Source organism: Phaenicophaeus curvirostris, chromosome Z (assembly GCF_032191515.1).
Source record: "Phaenicophaeus curvirostris isolate KB17595 chromosome Z, BPBGC_Pcur_1.0, whole genome shotgun sequence".
In the NCBI taxonomy this organism is placed as follows: Eukaryota; Metazoa; Chordata; class Aves; order Cuculiformes; family Cuculidae; genus Phaenicophaeus; species Phaenicophaeus curvirostris.
In genome coordinates this window covers 42270480-42293615 of record NC_091431.1, presented here as the reverse complement: position 1 = coordinate 42293615, position 23136 = coordinate 42270480, and the positions used below count along the sequence as shown (strand labels likewise).

The window sequence follows — 23136 nt, the reverse complement described above, 5'->3', positions numbered from 1 at the left end:
CAAACCAACTAGCTAATTATAGCTTGAGAAAGAAAAGTCACTCTGCATATTTAAGCACAGAGAGAATAATTGCAGACAGAAGAACCAAAGCTTGAGCAAGCACACTAGCCTGTCAGGTAGCGCAAACCAAATCTCCTGTCAAATTTGCCGTATAAGCTTGAAAGCTAGGGTCAAAGTGGAAGCCTAGCAGGTCCATTATGTTTCAGTTTCTAAGGGAAAGCAAAGACTTTTAGAAGTCAAGCTTTGCTGTCTTCTACACAGGCAGTTGCTCTCAGAAATATGCAACACACTGACCTTGACCTGCAGGATGAACTCTACAAAGTGGATGCCATCTGTGGCTGCAAAGAGCACTTCATCACTGACAGTCTCAGAGCCATCATGCTGATACCTGTGACAAGAAAAAAAAAAAGAGCTACACAGACTTCACACAGACAAGGAAGCTGTGCTTCCTGGTTGTGACAGACAATTTGGATCCCTCCCAATATAAAATAGCCAATATCTGTGAAAGAGTGTCCATCTAAGACTGCCAATCCTAGATCAGAGAGTCTTCAGGAGGCTTGTGAGGTCTCCTTCAAGAAGAAAACTTTCAAGATAAACCAGACATTGAAGCTTTGTCATCTATATTCTGGCTCCTTGTGAGGTGTCTACCAAATACATATGTCCTCACTGCAGTAGATGCCTTCTTTGAGTAACAGATGGAAACAGAGTCAGGGAACTCTAATCCTGCATCAAAGTCAAACCTGTTTCTTGCCACAAAGTTAGCATCAAAATTTTCATCCCTAGGTTCATCAGTGTTAATAAGTGTTCTTGTAAACTAACCAAGTTTAATAAATGCATAACTTCCTTAAAAGAAAAAAGCTGGCAACCATTGCCTTCTTCAGAGGAAATGCATGGCTGAATACAAACTTTGCCTCCTGTTATGTGTGAGGGAGTGCTTTATGGAGAAAGGCATCGACAACAGACCACTAGCTTGCACTTCTTGGCCACACAACAGCTCAGTTTCCACAGTGACTGTTGTGATCCCAAGGCTTAGGAGTCTGGGCCTGGAAAAGCTCTGCCAGAGCTAAGCTATGAAGAGCATGGCTGGCTGTAGCCTCTGCACCTCACACCACTTCACCACAGAGCTTTCGCTCTGAGAGACCTAGCTGCCACAAGAGGAAAACAGAGCAACGCTTCTAACCTGACTGCCAGGTTACGAAGGTCTTCACAAGAAAGCCTGTCACCTTCATCCATTGGAACGCCATCCATCTCCACCACCCCATGCTGAGGCTGTCGCTGCAGGAGGAGGAGGAGATGCTCCTCTTTAGTGTCCACATCAGAGATGAGAATATGACCTTCTGTCACAGGGCTCAGGCCACCCTCTTCCACTCTCAAATGGCTTGTAAAAACCTGTATGGGGGAGAAATACTGAACTCTCTTTTGCATTCTCCAAACACATACCAAACAGGACAATTTCAATTTGCTCTGGTATGAAGATGTGTTACACCTTAAAAACCAAAACACCAAAGACTGTACTCTTCCGGCCGTTGTAGGAAAATCTAAGGAATTTATTAATATACACCCTAATAAATGCAGCCCAGTGTGGATCTCATTCACAGGGTCTCCTCGTCTTCATAGGCAATAGACAACACAAAGAGGAGGGACACAGTTTTGCTAACCAGGAGGTGACACACATATTTTTGTACAGCCATTCTGGCACTGGAAGTAGCTTTCAGCTTATTTGGCACAATTGCTTTGTGCAATCATCAGACTTCACCTTCTGCTTTAGTACCAATGCAGGCAAGAGGCAAGACACAGAAACCCTGATCCTATGGGAGATTTAGTTTTTATTTCAGTCAGACCAGGACTTCTCTATGCATTTCTGTTTTTACCCAAAGCCATTTTCAACTCCTTCCCTCTTGCCTTCAATACCAGCCTACCTCTGGGGATTGATTATCCACAGGAAGAATTGTAATATTGAAGCAGATCCCACACAAAGTGCCACCATGCTGATTGCTAACAGAAAAAATAAACTGGACTTGCTGAGGTTCAGGTCCAATATCCTGCAGTGGTGGCATGTAGGCAACTTTCATATAGTTGACAGCTTGCTGGAAAAACAGAAGAGAGGTGCATATAAGAAGAGATAAGGGGAGTAGCTATAACTCAGGACATTAGGGACCTTTCTCATCCCCTGATTAGATGTTATCTGAACTGTCAAAATTGACTCCAGAAACTTTCTACACTATCTTTGGCTACTGAGAATACCTCGATTACATGCATCTTTAGCTACCATCAGGTGAGAACAGATTCAAGTACTCAAAAGTGTTGCAAAAAATACAGATATGGTTTATAAGTGATAACAGAGGCAGTGGTCTTACCTTCCTGATGTAGCCCTTTAGGAATAATAGTTCCAGGGCCTTTTCTATCTGTGATGTTAAAATAAACAATTCATCAAAACATAGCTTTTAATGTAACATCTCCCATAGCAGCTGAATTTGTCATCACCAGTATGAATAAACTGCATACCCTGACTCCCCAGGTGAGGGCAGGCCAGTGAAAAAGTTAATACAATCATCCATACAGGCGTCCATATTAGGTACATGATAAAGGATTTATAAGCTCAGAGCTCTCATTATGGTACTGTGGTGATCACTGTTATGCAACCTTAGCCATGCAGCAGGATATAAAACAGCGTACTTTATCAATGCTTGTAAAACATATGTCAAACTACAGAAGCATGAAAAGCAAACAACAAAATCCTTGAAAAGGCCTATTCAAGCCTGTATCATATCAGTTGGTGGCGACACTGAGAAGAAGCAGGAAACTGTCAAGGCCTAATTTTCACATTTTGTATATTTTTTCCTTTCCCTTAACATCATACTGGAGCCTACCCTAAGCAGCTGCAGCCCCTGCTGGTTTCAAGAGAGTTGTATTTACATATTGCAGAATGGAAGAATGATGGCAACTTGTTTTAAAAGCTGAAATTCAATTTTTACTTTCTTGAGCAGAGCTTGTGATAGTACTGCTCATTTTTCACCTCTTGTTTTCCTGTCAGCAAGAAGCTGTATGCTTGTAACTTTTAAAAATTGTTTAGAACTGGTTGTGGTACCAGGTAACATAATAAACCTGAGTAAATGACTGCAGAGGAAGAGCAGCGGGATCCTTGGCCAGCTTGGGGATGTTGTCCACCATAAAAAGCTTCCCGGCATCTGAATGGCTGTACAAAAAGAAATATGTCATATCCTGATTAGCAATATTGAAGAATAGGAAAAACAACAGTCACATAGCTCAATCTTGTGTTTAAAATTAACTTCTCACTCCCAGCTGCATTGAAAGAGAAAAAGTTTTTCTTTCTTCCATCATTGTTATCCATTGAAACGTTGTCACAGAAATCTAACCACAAGAAATATTTTTAAGGATGGTTGTGAAAAATCGTTGCATAATCTATAAGCCAGCCGTGGGTTTGCTACAAATGTGTGCACACCCCAGATGCCATTTACACCACCTGCAAGTCTAGTCCATCACCTTCTTATTACTTACAGATCTGCATTTATCTTTGTGTAGAAAACAGAAATATTTCTGAGTTTCATGCATCTTATAAATTTCTGAAACTAACCAGTTTCCAGCAATCCAGCTTTGCAACAGCAGTAACTAGCAAACTGGATAACCATGTGGCTATCAGACTGAATAAGGAAACAGCCTAAACATCCTTTGCCCCCAGCTGCTCACTGATCCTTGAGGTCAAAATTGAAAGTGTTGATCTTCAGCTTAAACAGTGTCTGGATTTTAGACTTTTCTATTTAGCAATTTGTTGCTGATAGTGTTGGTAACCAATGAATTTACCAAATGGTGAAACAGCATTAGTGACATGTAAACTGCTATTACATCAGTTCATCCCACACCACTGTTGCCCCATAACTTGCTCTGCCTGCATTCTTCTCCAGAGGTTCTTCATCCAGGATCAAGGGTGCCTCACAGTGGCATGGTAATAATACACATCTTGGGGAAAATCCGTAACACCTCATCTTCTCTCAGTGGGGTAGGCCAAGGTCAACCTCACTCATCAGTTACACAGCACAGAGGTGCTGTGACTTGGGCTCGAGGCTCTACAGAATCCCACAGGCCAGTGTAAAATGGAAGTCCAACAAAAGGGAAAAAAAAAGATTCAGGTGCTTTCCTCCTTGTTATTTCTTGCTAAACTATGTTTTTTTCTTTTTAATTACTCTATGTACTATTCTGTTACTTTCAGCTCTAGCTCACCCTTAATCATCAATATGAGAGCTGCTACTGTCACCCACACTTTAAGCAAATGCATGATGCACCTCCTACACGGGTCATTGTCTTCTCCCACCTGATAGGAATAGCAGGTCACACCTACCCATGCGTACAAGAGAAAAATGGGGGAGTGGTTATGGTGTATGTGAGTTGCCTATCTTGCTCTTCCACATCTATAAAGTGGAGATGTTTCTTAGTTAGGTGAGCAACATCAGTCTCCTTAACAACCAGGTGACGAGTCACTCCTGGGGCTTCTCTGGGTAGCTGATCATCCACAGGGATAATGTGCACTATCATCACCTGAAAACAGGAAAACAGTAAAATCAACAGCAATTACTCTCAATAACAGAGTGTCTAAGCAGCTTTTTACAAACATGCACACACAGAAGTAAGTGGATCACTGGAATATGATAAAGGATGTGGCTGTCATACACGTAGTGGAGACATACAACAGTTAACAGTAGAGCCTATGAGTCTTTGCAGTTTCCCTTTAAATTAAAAGCAAAGTTAAATTCAGTATGTTGGACTCCTGACTTGAATAAATGGTCTCTTCTCAGTTGACTTCAGGAGGGCTAGTTTGTACTCTCTCCAAATCTAATGTTTTCAACATTTCATTTTACAGTGTAGGAAAAAATCTTTGCAGTGGATTTCTTTCTCTGTGGTCAGTCAGAGAGGATTACTTCATGGAAAGCATGAACAGGGACTGTCTCCCAAGAATGTTATTTGTGGTGATGGCAAACAGAGAATATCTACTCCAGTTTGATTTGAAAGTCTGTCAGAAGGTATAAAATCAGAATTTTGAAGGAAAAATGCAAGACTCTGCCAAAGACACTGCAGTTTCATACCTGTGGCTCTGAGAGATTGGGAGGGTCATGGCTATCACACAGCACAAACTCAAGGGAATCTTCAAATACTTCTCCTCCCAAATGATGGTAATAAATTATTCCATTAAATAAATCCCTCTGAAGAAAACTGTTGACAGAATACCCTGTTGAATTGAAGAATATATCTTCTATTGAACAGTGAATGTTTTAATGATTCATAAAAATTATCCACTAGCTGTGCAAGTAACTCATGAGACGTAATTTCCTCCTTCCCACATGAATTCAAGGGCAAACCCTTTGAAATGTTATCTCATTGTCTTCCACATTTCCTGAAGACCATCAGCTTCTTTTCTATGATGTCATTTAAATCCCATTCAAAAAATGAAGCAGCACATCAAACAGGTCTAAAGCCTTTTTCAGAGGACAAAAGAGAATTTGCAAGGCTATCAGCCCCTGCAGTCTAATTTCTGAGTTCAGTTAAATGGAAAGAGAGCTTTCTTTCTCTTTCAGCATCATTACTGTAATCTAATACCTTTGAATTTGTAAGGGGCCCTTAAACAAATAAATAACCAAATAATCAAACAAATAAATAAATAAAATGATCCCTGACTAGCCCAACTTCTGTCAAGAAGAAAATTACAGCAGGGAAATAGACTCAGAATACAAGAATCATGGGATAAATTTGGTTCACAGATATAGTTTTCCTGGTGCAGAGACCATCATTAATTAATGATGATGTTTTATGTTACACGTCCTGAAAAGTAGTTTGCTAATTGTCACATTTAATGTATTTTAAAAAGGATGCATCAAAGAGTGTTATAGTGGATGTGTTTCAGTACCTATCAAGTTTGGTCCTGGTTTCTTCATGATTTCTCCAGCCTGGGGTGGCTTGGTAATATTAAATAGTATGTAATCATCACTGGAATCCATGTCAGAAGCATGAAGCATAGAACCCTGAATCAGGACCATCTGTCCCTCATGAACTTCAATGACCACATTGCTGATAAGAAATGGAGGGCTGTCATCTCTAGGGAGGATATTGATTGGAAACTTATGGCGAATACTGTGGAGGCCATCAAAAATCCTAAATACCACAAAGTCCTTAGTAGAATCACTGTCATCATGGTGGTAGTGAACAACTCCAGCCTGAATGTCAGAGACTGTGAACATGAATCCTTTCCCTCCTGTCAAAACAGTGGAAGAAAACACATAAAAAACATACAGTTCAGCCCAGAGGTGAACCCTTCCATCAATATGAATGTTATTAAGGGAGAGAGGAGCATATATTTCTAATCAGAAAAATCAAATGTAACTTCACCTACTGGAAAAAAAGTTTCTAGAAGTTGAAATGGTTAATGAGAATGCAAAATTTGCAGCTGTGGCAGCAGAGAAAATCTGCCAAATGTCCATGGCACTAAAAATAACTGGAGATAATCAGGAATTTTTAACTGTGATTGTTTCCACTTCATTTTAATCCTACTTTTTTAATAAGAATATTTTACATACATTTTAAGCTTCAAAGAGAATATGCTTTATAAGCACAGGTCAGCATTTCATTTGTGGGTCTTGGTTTTTTCTGCATATTGAGGTTACTGTCTGTAATAAGACAATTTTACATCTCTGCCTTGTTAGATATACTATGCACACGTACAAACATTCAGGCTGGTTAAAGGTTTCAAAAACTGCAGGCTGATGCTGGGAGAGATGGTATGCCCAGTGCCTCCAAGAAAAGTATTTTTTTGCTCTCCATGCTGTGTAACATCGGAAAAGGCATCTACCCACTCCCTTTGCTTCTTACTTGAAGAGAATTATGGGCAAACTTTAGGATGAGGACATAACTTCACCACCAAACAAAAATCTGTTAAACATGACAGAAGGCAGGGAACAACGCCACACATACATTTTTCTTCCAGGGCTTTCTTGTAGCTCTTGGACTGGCTTTACTAGACCAAACAAAAGAGCGTTCAAAACATTGGGTTAATTCACTATTCCTCACAGTTAATGGGAATACCTCCACTGATTCAGTGGGCAGTAGATCAGACCATTTGCCAGCAGCATTAGAGTTATGATGTAGTTGGAGGACTGGAGGGCTAATGCCAAGCTTTCCTTTAAAGTTAAAACATAATTTCATGCTTGCTAGGTAAAAAAAGGCAATTGATAAAAAATGTAGTGACAGTTTTCTTTACATGTGCCTATGCAGACACATGAAAGAGAATAAGATGCAGTCACTGGAGAAGAAACACCCATCCCTGGCTGGCCCATGGGAGGCTCAGAAACCCCAGTGGGGCTGTAGGCAAGGAAGGGACTGCCACCACAAGATAGGTCCTGCATGCTTCTGCAGCTGCAGCTCATCTGCTGCTTTATGGCACTTCTTGACTGTCTGCACAGGCTACCTGTAACACTGTCTGGGGCTCAACTTATCAAACACTGCTGACACCACAGAGTTTCTGTCAGTAGCATTAGAGGAGGATGATAGTGCAGACACTGAACTCTTTGAAAGTAGTTTTCTGAGATGAAACATTCTTGTGAATAGTTTCTGTTTCCACTAAATACAGAATCATAGACTCATAGAATAGTTTGAGTTGGAAGAGACCTTAAAGATCATCCAGATCCAACACCCCTGCCATGGGCAGGGACACGTCCCACCAGACCAGGCTGCCCAAGGCCCCATCCAACCTAGCCTTGAACATTTCCAGGGAGGAGGCATCAGTAACTTCAGTGGACAACCTCTTCCAGTGCCTCTCCACACTCATTGTGAAGAATTCTTTCTGCCAGCAGCAGAGTGACTGTTTTTACCTAACCATTTTCCTAAAGAGACCAGCACTGTGCTGACTTATGAGACTCCAAAGCAAAATTAGTATTATAAAATTGACAATGCAGAAGGCTAGCAAATTAGAAGTCCAATTTAATTACTGCTTTTTGAAATAAACCTTAAAGCTGCCAGTAAATAACAGCCATATCCAAATGTCTGTGTTTGCCAGCAAATCAAAATCATTTGGCATTCTTCAGCATCATCGAGTAAAAATGTGAGAAGTGAAAATATATTGATTGTCTTTCACACAGGTCATGCCTCCTTAATGAAAGCAAAGCTGATTTCTTTAACATTTCAGCTTTGGAATGTAAATGCACATTAAGAATGTAAAACTACAAATACTGAATTTTTCAATACTCCCGTTCTGCTCCCAAAGTCTAGCATGGTGGTAGCAGAAGTCAGTCAGCAGAGGCAGTAGAGCTTGCTGGCAAGCCCTCCTCCTACTGCAGCAGAAACCTGCAGAGGGACCTGGACAAGCTGGAGAAGCAAGCCTGTGAGAAACTCATGAGGTTCAAAGAGGCCAAGTGCAAGGTCCTTCACCTGGGTTGCACAATCCCTTATTTCATTACAGGAGGAGGGATGATGTGAAGAAAGACTGCAAAGAAGGACTTAGGGGTGCTGGTTGATGAGAAGTTCTATATGAGCCAGCAATATGCGCTTGCATCCCAGAAGGCCAACAATATCCCAGGCAGCGTCAAAAGAAGCACGGCCAGCAGGACAAGGGAAGGTCTGCAGCCCCTCTGTTCCTCTATTGTGAGGCCTCATCTGGAGTATTGTGTCCAGTTCTGGAATACTCAACATAAGAAGGATGTGGAACTGTTGGAATGGGTCCAGAGAAGGGCTGCAAAGATGATCAGAGGGCTGGAGCACCTCCCATACGAGGACAGGCTGGGAGAGCTGGGGTTGTTCAGCCTGGAGAAAGCTCCAAGGAGACCTTATATCAACCTTCCAGTACCTGAAGGGGCTACAAGAAAGATGGGGAGGGACTGTTTACAAAGGCTTGTAGTGATAGGACTAGGGGCAATGGGTATAAACTGTAGAGGGGCAGATTTAGACTAGGCATAAGGAGGAATTTCTTCATCTTCATCTGGCACATGTTGCCCAGGGAAGCTGTGGATGCCCCATCCCTGAAGGTGTTCAAGGCCAGGTTGGATAGGGCCTTAGACAGCCTGATCTGGTAAGAGGTTGGAACTGGATGATCTTTAAGGTCCTTTCCAACCCTAACTATTCTGTGATTCTATAATTCTAAGATGTATGTCCATCCCCTGGGATTTCTTGTTGCCTTTGAGTGACACTTAGCAATATACTGCTGTGCTGGCATATTTTTTTTCTCAGTGTCGCCACAGCACTGTCTCTCCTGGAGTTATACATCCTCATTTGGCTTTGGTAAAAGCTGAAAGGGCAGCTTCAGGCCTTCTTTATACTGTTGCGAGCTGCATTAGCTCCCTTGAGCTGAATTCACCTCCAGTGAAGAAATTGAGAATTCTATTTCCAAATGGAAGCAGCATGTAGGTAAAATGCCAGAGATCCCATTTAAGGCTGTGGACAGCATAAGCACACTATTTGCAAAAGAGTCTAAACTATACAACTGACTTTATTTATGCGTTTGTAATTTTTTTGATTTCTTACTGTGCATCCAGGTATTTCTTTCCATAGCTTCATTCCCTTGTAAATCTGTTTCTTATGCTGGCAGCCTTCAGCAGAGAGTGACATACAACAGACTCCATCAACATCTTAGTGACTGTCACGTTATCATAGCCAGTTGTCACAAGAAAACATGTTTCCAGGCCTTCAAGTGAAATGATTACCTCTCACTGTGAGCTTCCCATGCTGTAAGCCATCAACTGTAATCAAGCGAACACTTTGGATGCTATCATTGTCTACAATTTGGAAGTGTTGCCATGTGATTGGTCGGGATTGCCCTTCCAGGAGGCTGAGGCCTGCAAAGAGCAGAGTGTTATTTCACTAAAGTGTCTGTGACATTCAAAACTGTCAGCATCTAACCTTTCTAAAGCTTTTTACAGTCAAGGAAAAAAAAAGGCGTGTTTAATTTCATCTACATACCTACCTGTGAAAGACATTTCAAGGCCAGCATAAGAGCTTGGTATCAGCTTTTGTTCTGATATACTTGTGTTAGTCAATTGCGTTTAAAGAATTTATTTCAAAGAAGTAACATATTCTAGTTCCAAATGATCTGATAGACTAGCCAGGCTCATCTCTGGACATTTGCACAAACTGGAGCATTGCACATGCAGTTTGGAAGTGTCTAAAAGTGGGCACTCGGCTTCACTAGTGAGTCTGCGCTTTTAAAAATATGTTTTGATCTTCATAATGGAGAACAGTATCTATTCTTTTTACTTAGACAGTCTTTTCAGGTGGGTCTTCTCTGCGAGACGTGAAGCCTCTGCTCCTCAGTTCCTTTCCTTTTCTACTGTGAGGAGCCTGCTCTTTCTCTGGTATTAACTTCAGTACTTGTGTGATCTTAAACCTTTGCATTTTGATGGTTAAATAGCAGTGTACATTTCACTCTGGATTGGAGGGCCTGTGCAGTGCAGGCATTATAAATCTGTTTGAACTAGCCATAATCATGTAAGGTTTCCAGGCTTTAAATGGCTTATGGTGTACCATACCCTCTTTTTTTCTAGTTGTTCATTTTTGCAGACTTCCGTTTTAATGAACACCAACAAGATCTGGTCTTTCCCACACGCTACACCACTAATTCTGTTTACACTCTTTTATATCCTGTTCATTCTTGAAGAAAATGCTATACACGGAAATCCTGATTCTACAGTAACTCACTTTATTCTCTATTTTTCATTCCAGTTAGGACCAAAGATTTTTTCAAGTTGTGACACGTTCCACCCAAAATAGATAATTGGAAAAAAGAGATTTACAATCCCTCCATTTTATGATCCTTAAACTCCAGGTATAAGTCTGAATTTCAGACCTTTGACAAATGTAAGTGTCAAAGCATGATAAAGTCTGTAGCAATATAAACTGAGGCAGAGATCTCACCTGTGTTCCATGAAACCCGAGGAGCATTTGTCTCTGTTGTTCTGATAGAAAGCTGAACAGTGATAGGTAAACTCCTTTCAAAGTAGAAGTCATGAACCTCAAACTCCACCTGTTGTGAAAACAGACAAAAAATTGTTTGGGAAAAAAAGACCCAAAATCATCTGTACCTCAAAGCACATGTAGCGTGTGCTTACCCGAGAAATCTTAAAGTCTTCTCATAACATGCTGACAAATGAAACATGATTTAGCTTCTAAGAAGAGCCTTTGGGGTTCTGCACTTACTTAAGTATCGGTCTTCTGTGCTTTTCACAGTTAATGGTGGGAAAGTTAGTTTACAATGGGTTGAAATTGTTGTTTGGTGTATGATTAATTCAGAGATTAACATGGGGGCCTTTCCCATTCATTTACATAGGTAGGACAAAAAAATTGTGAAAGAAAAGATATGAATTGGCAGAGAAAAATAAAATTATTTTTAAAAATGTAAAACAGTTGAATTGTCAAACTCTTGAATTGTGAAAGTTTTGAACCTTTTATGAAACAACTCTGAAAGCAGAACAGAGAAGAGGCACTTAAGAAGCAGGTGCTGTGGTCAGATGGCTGATCTTTATATTAAGGGAACAGAAAGAAAGGAGGTTCCCACGGCAGACAATGATGGCAATTATATCATAGCTTTCTTTCTGTACAATGACTTCTAGTTCCTCCTTTTTATTGCCCATACAGCGTGCATTGCTGTACATGCACTTCAGTTGAGCTATTGATCCCACCACACTCCTGAGTGGAATGGCCTTAATTCCTAAGTGACTGCTCACTGCAGTTTCAAACCCACCAATAACCTTTGCACCTTTGCTGCCACTTGGGGTACTATAATCCACTTATACTATAACCCACTACTCTGAGGTGGCAGACCAAAGGGCCTCATTAGCCCACTATCTCTCAGATACTGGAGTGCCAGTCCCAGTTTTTTTCTGTCGAGCCGGGTTTTGTCCCACTTCCCTTTCATATCTAGTTTAAAGCTCTATTGACGAGCCCTGCCATCTTCTTGGTAATTACCCTTTTACCCCTTGGAGAAAAGTGTACCCTATCATTTGTCAGCAAGCTAGATGTTGTGCAGGCCAATCCATGGTCAAAAGACCCAAAGTTTTGGTCCTCACACCAAGTTCAGAGCCAGGTAATTATTTCCTGATTCTTCCTACTCCTTTCCTCATCATTCCCTGTGATAGGGATGACAGGTGAGAACACCACCTGCACACTTGATTCTTTCACCATTCATTCCAAGGCATTGAAGCCCCTTTATATTGCCCTCAGATTTCTTGTTGGATTCTGGTTGCTGCCTACTTGGGAAATCAACAGTGGTTAATAATCCATGGGCCTGACCAGAGCTGGAAGTTTTCTTTCCACACCTCTAACCAAGTCCCTAGGTAGGCAGTAGACTTCCCTATGTAATGGATCTGGCCTGCATATGAAGCCTTCAGTCCCCTATGACAATGACCTCTCTTTTCTTCTTAACAGAGGCCATTTTGATAGGTGGTCTAGGATGTCTTAACCTTGGAAATGTTTCTAGTCTGTAAAACCCATCATCCTCATTAAGGTTTGGTTCCACTTGCAAAGCTTCATATCTATCATGCAAGGGAACTTGGGAGGTTGAGGCTGGCACAGGGGAGACATGCCTGCTCTGCTGAGCTGGAACCTGCTGCTGTTCCGTTCCATCTCCAAAATTTCTCTGTTCAGCTGAATGGAGAGAGGGTTGGGAGTCCTCTGTCACAGGAGGCAAGCCTGCCCGTTGGGTCTGAGAGAGGGAGCATAAGGTGTTGTTCCAGTGGCCAACCTCCCTCTCACACTCCCTGATGATTCCCAGCCTGCTCACCTTCTCCATGAATTTCATCACCAATTGAAGGAGATCCCCCACCCAAACACAACTCCTGCAGGTGAATTCCCTGCTGGTGTCTGATACCAAGTGCAAGAAAGGTTCGTGCCCTGAAGCCTGGTGTCTGGAAGGCAGCTTACAACCACTGGGGCTCTGTCTGGGAGGCTGCATCAGTCACAGCTGGTGCAGAGCTTGGAGAGGTCTTAATTTTCTGCCAAGTGGACATGATGGTTCTCTGGTCCTTTTGGCCAAGGTCCAGCACCCTGTCCATTCCCTTGCCTGCTCAACACTGCCTGCACAAACTGCCTCACCATGCCCTTCCAATGTGTCACATACCTGTCTGCCTGCTCCTGCTCACTGCACTCCTATTGCTGGCGCTGCTCATGGGCCATTTAAATCTCCTGCCTGTGCTTCTGGGAACACCTCTTCCACATCAGCTGTCTACATGCGAGTTACCACTACCAGGAGTCAGAAGCCATCCACCTCTAGCTACCTCCTGGGCTTCCCTCACTCCAGGGACGGCCTTTCTGCCTCATTCTAGCACTCAGCTGCAGAACTTACTATCTCTGCTGCTGATTCCCACCTCATTTTTCAGGCTAATGCTTACTCCTCAGAGTGCTGCCACACTACTGTATTACACGAAATAAATAGATGTACTGATTACTAAAAAACTAAAGATACTCTGTACCCAAAGTAGAAGACATTCACCATCACCACTCTCTAGGAGATCTGGAGGGAGAAAAAATTCCAGCAACCAACATGGAAGTGGTAAAATTAGTCCTCCATTCACTCCCATAAAACAGAAATGTATTTCTGCAGCCTTGGTTTCATAAAGTGTCGCTGTTTGCTTACTCACTTACTCCTGACCCTGCAGATACCAGCTTGCTTCATGTTTTTTAAGTTAGTGACGTGCCTTTACTACTCCCAGCAGGAATCGTTTGGAGTCCCTTTTTGTTATCCCTATACCACCACGCCCACAGTAGGCAAGGTGTGAGATCAAATGGCCATCTTGACATTTAGCTGGTCTGTCTTTGATGGCTTTAAATATTTCTCCTGTTCCCTTAATTATAAAAAATAAAATAAATAAAAACCCACAAATATTTAAAAAAAGAGCCAAAAGTCCTTTTTATATATTCTCAGTCAGAGGGGATAAAAATCATTGAGTGCAAAGAAATTTTTAAGTTGTGAGTAACAAATATCTGACTTGTGTTAAAGAGTTAAGCTGATGAGTCATTGGAGAAAGTGGTAAAAGATTTTACCTCTATTCCTGCTCTGCATGAATATGGTTAGAGTTGGGCTGGTTTTTTATCTTAAATATATCCATTACAAGTGAATACATTTATCTACAGCTAACTGAATCTTAAGGCAATGAAAAGCAGCAAATAGGTTACACTGTTACCTCATAATTCCTCCTTTCTGTGTGGCTGTTATTTGGAGGCTGATAGGCAATGAGCATGTCATTGAGATCTTTCCATGTGAAGGAGCCAACAGGTTTTGTATGGTCAGATAGATGAGTGATGAACCCCCGTGGAGGTGGTTTGGTAATGTTGAATAGAAGCAGAGACTTCGGAGTTTCATTGTCTTCAGCATCAATTATTGTAGTTGTAATGGGTGTTAAAATAAATTGATTTACTTCCAAGATGTACTTGGCCATTGGGGTAGCTTTGGGTATTTGATTTGGAATAGCACCTTTAATCAGAACAGGGAGCCATGCATACTCAGTCTACAACAGGAAAAAAGGAGACAACTGAAAGGCTAAAGTGAAGCACACAGAATAAATGCAATATTCATTACCTTCCCATAGCATATTGTGTACATGTTAAAGCAGTAATTATTTTGAAAAGAAAAATCCAATCATTTTAATGACAACACGCCTAAAGTAAATATTTAGACCTCCTGAAAAGGTCTTCCAGGTTCACTAGTCTTATTTGTGTCCTTAATTTTGGGCTGAAACAACTTGTTTAGTTGATGTGTGCTTAATGAATAACTTTACCTGACAGAAACATGAACACATCATTAATTATTAACTGAGTATGTTCACACAGCTCTTAACTTGTTAATTACTGTATACATTAAAGTTATTGTGTCTCATGCTCTATAAAAAAAGGTGAATTGCACCAGAATTAATTTTGTTCTCAGGCTAAGCTACTTAGGACTGCCAGTAAACCACCAGAAGTTTTCTCTGTAGCCATATCTGTAGCCATAATATTCTGAGCATAAAAGCATGGAGATACTACCTTATATTTGCCCAGCTGGCAATGTTGTAAGAACTGAACAAACTTTCAGGATAGCTGTTTCTCTTCAAATGTGAGAATGAACAGTGAATTTAAGTTTTTAAAGAAAAACAGGGAGACAATTAGACTTTTAAAGGTTGGATGAAAATCTACCTTGTGCGGAGTTTTGCTTCTACTGTCTGTGAGATCCAGCCTCAGAGGAATATAATCGATGTCTGGTGAGGGAGGATCAAGGTGCTGATATCGAATGCCCATCCTCAAAAATTCTTCACAGCTCACTTTTGTGTTGTGAACAACTCCCAGTCCCAGCATGCAGCTCCTGTTTCTACACTCCTGGCCCAGGCTGTGCTCTATAACCCAACAGAAGCAATAGTGAAACAGTTACTACAGGAAGCCTGTCCATGTAACTGATCTAATCCTGATAAAAAGCCAGTGTGATGAGAATTGGGACTCATTCCCTAACTTAACTTTTCCTACAGGATCTTGCTTTCAGCTGACATCTTCCAAATCCAGCTCCCTTGGTCTGTTGGAAAGTGCTGCTTCCAACTCCTTGTGTTGTTTCTACAGAGTCTAGGCACTCCCAAAACCATCACACTGGTCCACAGGTCTAGGAGCCAAACCCAGACTCACTAACTTACTAACACAAATCTGTGATTTGCATTGTGCCACACACAAAATTCATGTCCCTTTCAGTTTCCATGGTAGCTCAAGCTGTTCATTAAACTTCACATGACCCATTCTTACCCAGCACATCTGAAGAAACCTATTGCAGCAGACTTAATCTGCTGAGTCTCTTTGAACTTGCTAATACAAACAACTAAAGCACATCATACTAGATCCAGGTAAGAAGCTTTGTAGCTGATCTCCACGAAGCTGCTCTTGCTGCACTTCCCTGGTGATGAGCTGGCCATGAGCAGGCAGGTGGGTTTCCAAAGAGGCTATGGAAATGGTGCAATCCAGATTTATCTTCCTGTCATAGTCAAAAGTGAGGACATTCTTGTCAATGACTCTGGACAGACCATAATACTCAGAGACCTCCAGGGCATGGGGGCGCATTTTGATGATGTTACAGTCTGGCTCAAGTAACTGCACATGAAGGGTAAATGTTTCTACAAATGTTTCCGTTTCTGTAAACCTGTAGGTGATAGAAGGAAATTAATTATGCTTCATCCCATCTTCTGTCACTCTGTGAGCTTAGCATTGGCCTCACTTTCTAAGCTGAATGACTTGAACCCCTTGCTCTCTTGTGCCCTCAAACCCTAGACTAGCAGAGATCATGAGGTGCCAGACACTGCTGCCCACCTCCTCATACTTGTAAAAAAAGTTGTTTGTGCAAAGGAAGAGATTACTCTCTGTGTATATGCAACTGTCTGTGTCCCCATCAGCAGGGCAGCCCAAAATACACAGTGCTCTGAAAGGTCTGTTGACACTTCCAATAATAAGAAAAAGTATTGATTTTCAGTAATAAACAAGCAATATATATTTGCTAACACTAACAAACACATTATTTAAGCACATCTAAAATGCATTGTGAGAAATATTTCTGTAAACAGATGGTCACCTATTGATTAATGATGCTGCTACTGGGTCTAAGCAACTATGATATGTACAACAGAACATGCTTTTACCGTGGCAAATGGATTACTTGCTCTTCCTGAGGGCAGCAGTTCTCCTCATGACCAAGAAGTGTGATCCTTCAATTGCTGCTTACCTGTACAGCCTAAGCATGACCGTGTCTTCATCTAAAATTGGGCAGCCATTGTGGGTGTATTTGACTTCATTAGGAAGGAAATGACAGTCAAAAACCTATGAAGGAGAAAGAATAGACAAGTACAACACTATCAAGGTTGTTGACTTCACAACTCTGTTCCTCTTCTCACTGACTGTCAGGAATTGACCAGACTAATCTGTAGTTTACTTCCTTAAGTAGGTTTCACTTGTTCTGTGGTCTTCCAGTGAGAGGCAGAGAGGCAGAGGAACCACTTTAATGCGGGGCTGCTGGCACTCCACAAGGGAATGGGATATATAGATGTGATCATTTCAGGCTGCAAAATCCCTCCTCCAGGAGAGCAAATAGTACACTTCTCTGCCTCTGCAGCCTTAGGGATGCAGTTGTGTTCAGTGAGAGAACTTAGGTGAATCTGAAAAGCAGCTGTTCCTCCAGCATAATGTTATATTTATTAGGTTTTAAAGTTACTTATGGACATAGTCATGACTTCTGACATACACGTTCTTTGGAGAAGTGATTTGTATTCTGGGACATAGGATTTTCATGTTCTCACATAAGCTAATTTGCAAGTCAGGCAAATATCAGTTCTCATGCAGTTACATTTCTTTATAGGGATTAACATCTGAAAGTTCCTAGTATTAGTAAGAACATATCTATGTTATCCTTGTGTAACAGGAATGCATAGTGCATGCGTAGATTTAGGATATTCATGTTTCATATCTGCAGAAAGAAAAAGTACATTCTTGTTAGTAAGAAGGCAAGAACTAAGCATTGCATTTCCTGAGTGCCTCACTGTGACTCTAAATGTGATTTGGGTTCAGTTTTAATGGATAGTATTCATACATGTTTAGTTCTTCTATTGAATAAAGTAAAATCTGTTCAGCAATCATTAACAGACCTGTTGAGGCCATAACTAATGAGGATTAATGTACGGATCCGGCTGACCTACAAACCACATCTTTTTTCAAAAAATAAATCATTTCTTACTACCAGTCACTTCAAAAAATACACCAAAAGAATTATGAAAATCAAGTGGCCTGCCTGAATTACCTACATATCCCCAACAATTTTGGAGAATAGTGAAATAGAAGGGGGATTTAATGAGGTTCTGAAATGCTGGCTAGGAGTGAGGTGCATAGTGGAAGTCTTGGATACCCTGATTTTCCATGTAAAAATTAAGTAATGCTTAAATTCCTAAATTAGTTGTGAATGTGTAGATTATTAAAATGCGTCATGACCACCTTGTGGTTTTACACTAAGTGGCTTAAGAGCTATTGACCTTTGTTTCTTCCTAACTACTACAGAGAATTAGAACTTGCATCTTTCTGTAATGGAAAAATAATTTGAGCTTATCAGCTTTCATTATTATTGACAGTGTCCACTTCCACTGGAGCTATTCTCTGACACTTAAGCTATGAGGTAATTGTTCTATATTCATAGTGATTTAAAAATTTGCTGCTTTTAACTTTCGTCAAGAAGTATAGTCTACAAAGTCTTTCTTTTTAAGTAATGAGTTATTTGATTATCAGATACATACATGTGGATTTGCTACTTTTCCTATTGGCTACAATAATCTTGAAATAATCCATAAGATATGGTGTTACAGAAAATATGATTGATTGTATTTGCTGAGATTGCTTAGAAAGGAAGGACAGGAACAGTTTGTGGAAAAAAAAGAATTGCTTTCATATGATGAATGTTTTGACTACGTTATGGCTGTTCTGTTGTGTATTGTTTCCAAATGTCACAGAAATATGTGGTTTGTTATTTGTCAATTTTATCAAACAACAAATATGTTTTTTCTTACTTAATGTCTTTTCTTTCTTAGTATCAGCTAACATAAAGGGAGGTGATTAATTAATTACTTAGTCCTTAGTGTTGTCCTATAAAAAAGGAAAAAAGTAGTTAGATGGTGTGTTAGCTTAAAGAAAAAAATATACATTGTATACAAGAGTCATTCACACTACAACTTCCTGTAGTTTAATGTTGTACACTGAATATTACTTTCTTACTGATGTAAATCAGTGTAGAGCCCTTAAAGTCAATAGGGATTTTAGTGACATATAGGTCTGGTGTGTTCCTGACAATGAGATACTGATCAGATGATGCGTCCCTGTTCATATTAGAGGGGACTGCCTAGAGTAGAAGAGATGGTTTTTATTAGCAGGAATTAATTTATTTCTTTGCAAGACGTCATTAGTTCCATTTTTTAATTGATAACAAAGGGTGTGGAAAATTAAGGACTTTTCCACAAAGGTCTGTTACCACTGACTGACAGTCATTTTATATATGTATGAGACACAATCTGCTCTGCAAAAACAAACATCTGTTTTACGTTTCCTAATACGTTTTCCTTTTATATGAACAGGCAATCCTGATTGTCTATAAATTCACTGGGTGAGACAAAGGAGATCTAAATCTTTTCCTAATTACTGTCGAGCTCTGTTTTTTTCTACTTCAACTGCTTTTCAATTACAATTTATAATTAAATTGTCACATTCCTAGGACATTACTCACTTTAATAGCAGTAAAACCAATCAGACCAGAGCCATTTTCTGGCTGCAAGATTTCCTAGTAGACAAAGCATGCATGGCACTATGTGAGTCAAACACTAGCACCTTTTTTCAGAAATGATAAAAGCTCAGGCTTTCCAGTGTCTGGTTCAGGATTTTATCATTTAAAACAGCAGACTGCAACTTACAAATGCCACGTTTTTCTTTCTCAGCAAGAATATATGACTTGAGGTGATCAGACTGCCTACCTTGCTGGCAGTGTCACTTGAGAACCCCGTGTGGTGGTGTGTCTCTGGCACTCTCAGCTCTTCAAAGAGAGGAAGAGTAGACACCTTTCCTAGCAGGATGGCACTCATGCCCGGAGCCATCCAGGGAAGGACTACAATGCACTGCCAACAGCCACAGCCCCTTTGCAGCCTGATACCCCAGGGCCACCTGCCCATCAGAGCTCACAACTCCAGATCAGGTGTGCCTGCAGCCTCCATGGATCCCACTTGTCTGCCTGAGCCTGCATCTGGGCCATGAGAGGAGGGGCACTTAATGGAGGATGGGTTGGGAGAAGTGAAAGGTAAGGACCCTAGGTGTTTTGGAAGACAAGGTATGGAGAGTACACATCTCCTGAGGTCTCTGGAAAACTGCCTCTGATTCTGTAGTTGAAGCATGTCAGGTTATGAAGGACAAAGTAGCTTTTAAAAATACCTGCATCCTACTACACATAGAGGCTGAGGCAGAATTTGAAAGCAAAGTCACTCACTGAGCTGGCCGGCTTGCCTGCAGAAGAAATTTGCTAGCAATGAGACATGTAAGTCTTTCTTTTTCTTCTCATGTGCCAAACTAAACTGGGGGAGTGGGCAGGGGAACTACAGTCAGAGACTGTAGACTTGCGCAAGCACTAGGGAAGTCTCAGCAGAGGTGCTGCACTTCTTGATCACACACTGCCCTGCTCATCATGTCCTGTTTCCCCTGGCATGCCTCTGCCCCTTCCAGGTGTTTATTCAGCTGAAGTACTCCTCAATTGTCTGCAAAAATAATGGTAATGATCACGCCAGAAACTTTGAAAGATCTACTGAGACTGGTGCTCCTGCAACTGCCTTCACAGTGATCACCAGAAACCTGACAGAGGATGTATAAAACTATATATATATATATATATATATATATAAAAGTCCACGTTGCATGGTGCAATTCACAAAGCTTTCAAAATTAAACAAAAACTGTTTGGTTATGGTTTAATTTAAAGTAATTGATCTTCTGTTTCTACCATTACATCTTCATGTCAATTACGCCCAGCTCCTTCCTGCTATGACTCAGGTAGTCAATTTGTGAAGCAAATGAGTAGCAGAACATGTGAAATACATTTCATTATACCTAGAAGTTCAAAATTCTAACAGAAAACATTTTTTAATGTATTTACCATCTGCTAGCAATTTAGCTGTTGCAGGGGAGAGCTAACAACTATGTATACAATGTGCTTATTGTATGTGATGATTTTTTTCTTAATTGCTCCCTAAGCAGTGGCTGCGTGACTAAAATGCAAAATGTTATAGCAGGCTGTTGGTTGCCTGAGGGGCACTGGTTAACCTCGTGGTAAAACAAGCAGCTGAGAGACAGGAGAATATCTAAAAGTTTTGAAAAATCCATTTTGTGCTTGTGAAAGGAGACTCTGACCAAACCCACTTTTATGACGCTCATGATACTGAGCTCAGTTTTTGGATTTCAGGGGTGCAGTTCTCTGTCAGCTGTCTACTTTTAGCAAAAGGCTGAATCTCACAGGACATTCAGTTTCATGCCTTTTAGTCACTACCCAAAAAAAAAAACCCAAACAAAACTCTTCATTAGCAGGTCGTCCTAGTTTCTCCCGCATCTGTGCACAAGTGGTCATTAAAAGCAGCACAACAGACCCAAATACCTGAGGAGTTAGTTTCCCGACCCTCTGTGTTATTGGTTCATTAATCACAACTTCTACTTTGCAGACATCCTTCTCTCTGGAGATAGAAAACTTGAGGTCATCTTCTGACAGGAAGACAGACTGTCCCTTCATCACTTTCACACCAAGGTTGACACTAATAAAGGAGGAGCAGACAACTCTCAATACAACAGCCAGCAGTGGAAACAACCAGCTTTTCCTGAGGAGCTTCATATTATGCGGGAATGGCAAGTCTTTTCCACCTGTGAAAGTGTTCTTTACAAAAGAGGTGTTCTCCTCCTCCACCAGCAGATTTTCACCGCGTAATGAAAGACTAAAATGCTAGTTGCAGGTAACAGTGTACCATGTTTTCCATTAAGATGCACGACTTGACTGAAATTGGAACAGAAGCCTTTCAAAATATTCTTGAGTTTTTATAAAATTCATTGATCAAGCCTGACAAAAGTGATGAATGTGTTCTCAGAGTACTTTCAATGTTTGTTAATCCTGAAAAAAAAAAAAAAGAAAGTAAATATGAGGCATTGAGAAATTATTGCAGAAAACAAATAACCACACAAAAAGCTTCTGCCATTTTTTACAATTGCAATTCATTTCAAGCAGTGGATTAGCTTCACCCTTGAATACTGTTAAGTGCACACATGGTTAGAAAGTTAGCTATGCACCAGTGAGACTTCTCCCTCAATGGATCAGCTCTAAATACGAATTCCAAGCATCTCTGATCCAGATGCACATACAAACACTCACTGTGTAGGATCCTTCATTGCTGCCCTTTTTTACCTCTGGATCAAGTAGTTATTAAAAAAAGGGTATGAGCATCCAAGTAATTTGAAAGTGCAGGAGAAGGCATTTGACCAGATTCGATATACCTGAAAGTGGGATAAAGGGAGAGTGGCATTTGTTAAATCTGGTTTTGGCTGGCCATTGAAAGTTGGGGAAAATATTCAGCCTTTACTTGAAAATACCTTGCCAGTGCCACTCTACTTTTCAGGCTATTACAAGGAACTATGCCAGGATGTTAACACAGAAACCTATGGTATGGCACAGGAAAGCTGACTTTTTTTCTTTTCTGCAGAAATCATCAGGTGATCGTTCTGAGGCAAGTTCATTGGAAATAAGGAACAAATGTAATGCAGAAAATAGAATTACACAAGCCTCTCAAACCTGCTACAGTCAATTTTCATATTTCATGTTTATAAACTCATAAGAAAAGTGTAGTTATTCTGATATTGAACAGGAATTGTTGAAATCCTTATGAGTCCTCAATTTCTGCAACCCTCCAAAGTAATTGAGTCTATGGCCCAAAGAACAGGTAATGGTGTTGATTTAATTAAATTTTATAAAATTATAAGCAATTTCAAGCTAGTAAAGCATCAACATTCCTTCAGTTTCTTGTGAATTTTTACTAGCTTGACTATTTATTTGCACAATTTAATTTAATCACAACCCTGCCACTTGAAAATGCGTAAAAAAACCATGATCATATAGCTCTTTATTTCCTTCATTATAGTTAACAACTAAGTTTTCTCTCTATTGTTTCCAGAAGGATGATCTGAACAGCCTATAGGTGTATGCACATATCCCCACAGATTTATATTTAACTGAAGAATGAACAGCAGTTAAGAATTTCTTTTAAATTATTCACTTTGAAAAGCAACACTCATTTTTTAACTGACAGTTCCACTCATTTCAGCCCAGAATCGAGATTAAAGACATTGGGTCTAACATGCTTAAAGTTAGATGCATGTTGACTATGTTGTCCAGGTTGCAAATATTAACTCTGTTTTTCTAGCTTTTTATCTGAAAATCTTTCCATTTTCATCTAAAATTATGCAGCCAGATCAATCTGAACAAAATATGAGAGAAAATGTGGAATTCTAGCAATAGGAAAAGGAATGAAATTCATTGATGAAAGTTTTTTCATGATCAAAATCTCAATTAATTTAAAAGAAGTTTACTTACACAGA

At 40.4% G+C, this 23136-nt stretch overlaps 1 protein-coding gene across 1 annotated transcript in view; it reads right to left on the bottom strand.

The window, feature by feature from the left end:
- FREM1 (FRAS1 related extracellular matrix 1) overlaps positions 1 to 23136 on the bottom strand; it is a 76027-nt gene that overhangs the window by 42914 nt on the left and 9977 nt on the right. Inside the window, 14 exon segments of the mRNA XM_069880059.1 lie at positions 295 to 388; positions 1181 to 1389; positions 1920 to 2087; positions 3106 to 3196; positions 4358 to 4554; positions 5100 to 5242; positions 5918 to 6262; positions 9699 to 9830; positions 10906 to 11014; positions 14169 to 14492; positions 15157 to 15353; positions 15837 to 16138; positions 16715 to 16809; positions 21155 to 21658. Of these exon segments, the coding sequence (XP_069736160.1) occupies positions 295 to 388; positions 1181 to 1389; positions 1920 to 2087; positions 3106 to 3196; positions 4358 to 4554; positions 5100 to 5242; positions 5918 to 6262; positions 9699 to 9830; positions 10906 to 11014; positions 14169 to 14492; positions 15157 to 15353; positions 15837 to 16138; positions 16715 to 16809; positions 21155 to 21385 (2637 nt within the window). The 5' untranslated portion in view covers positions 21386 to 21658.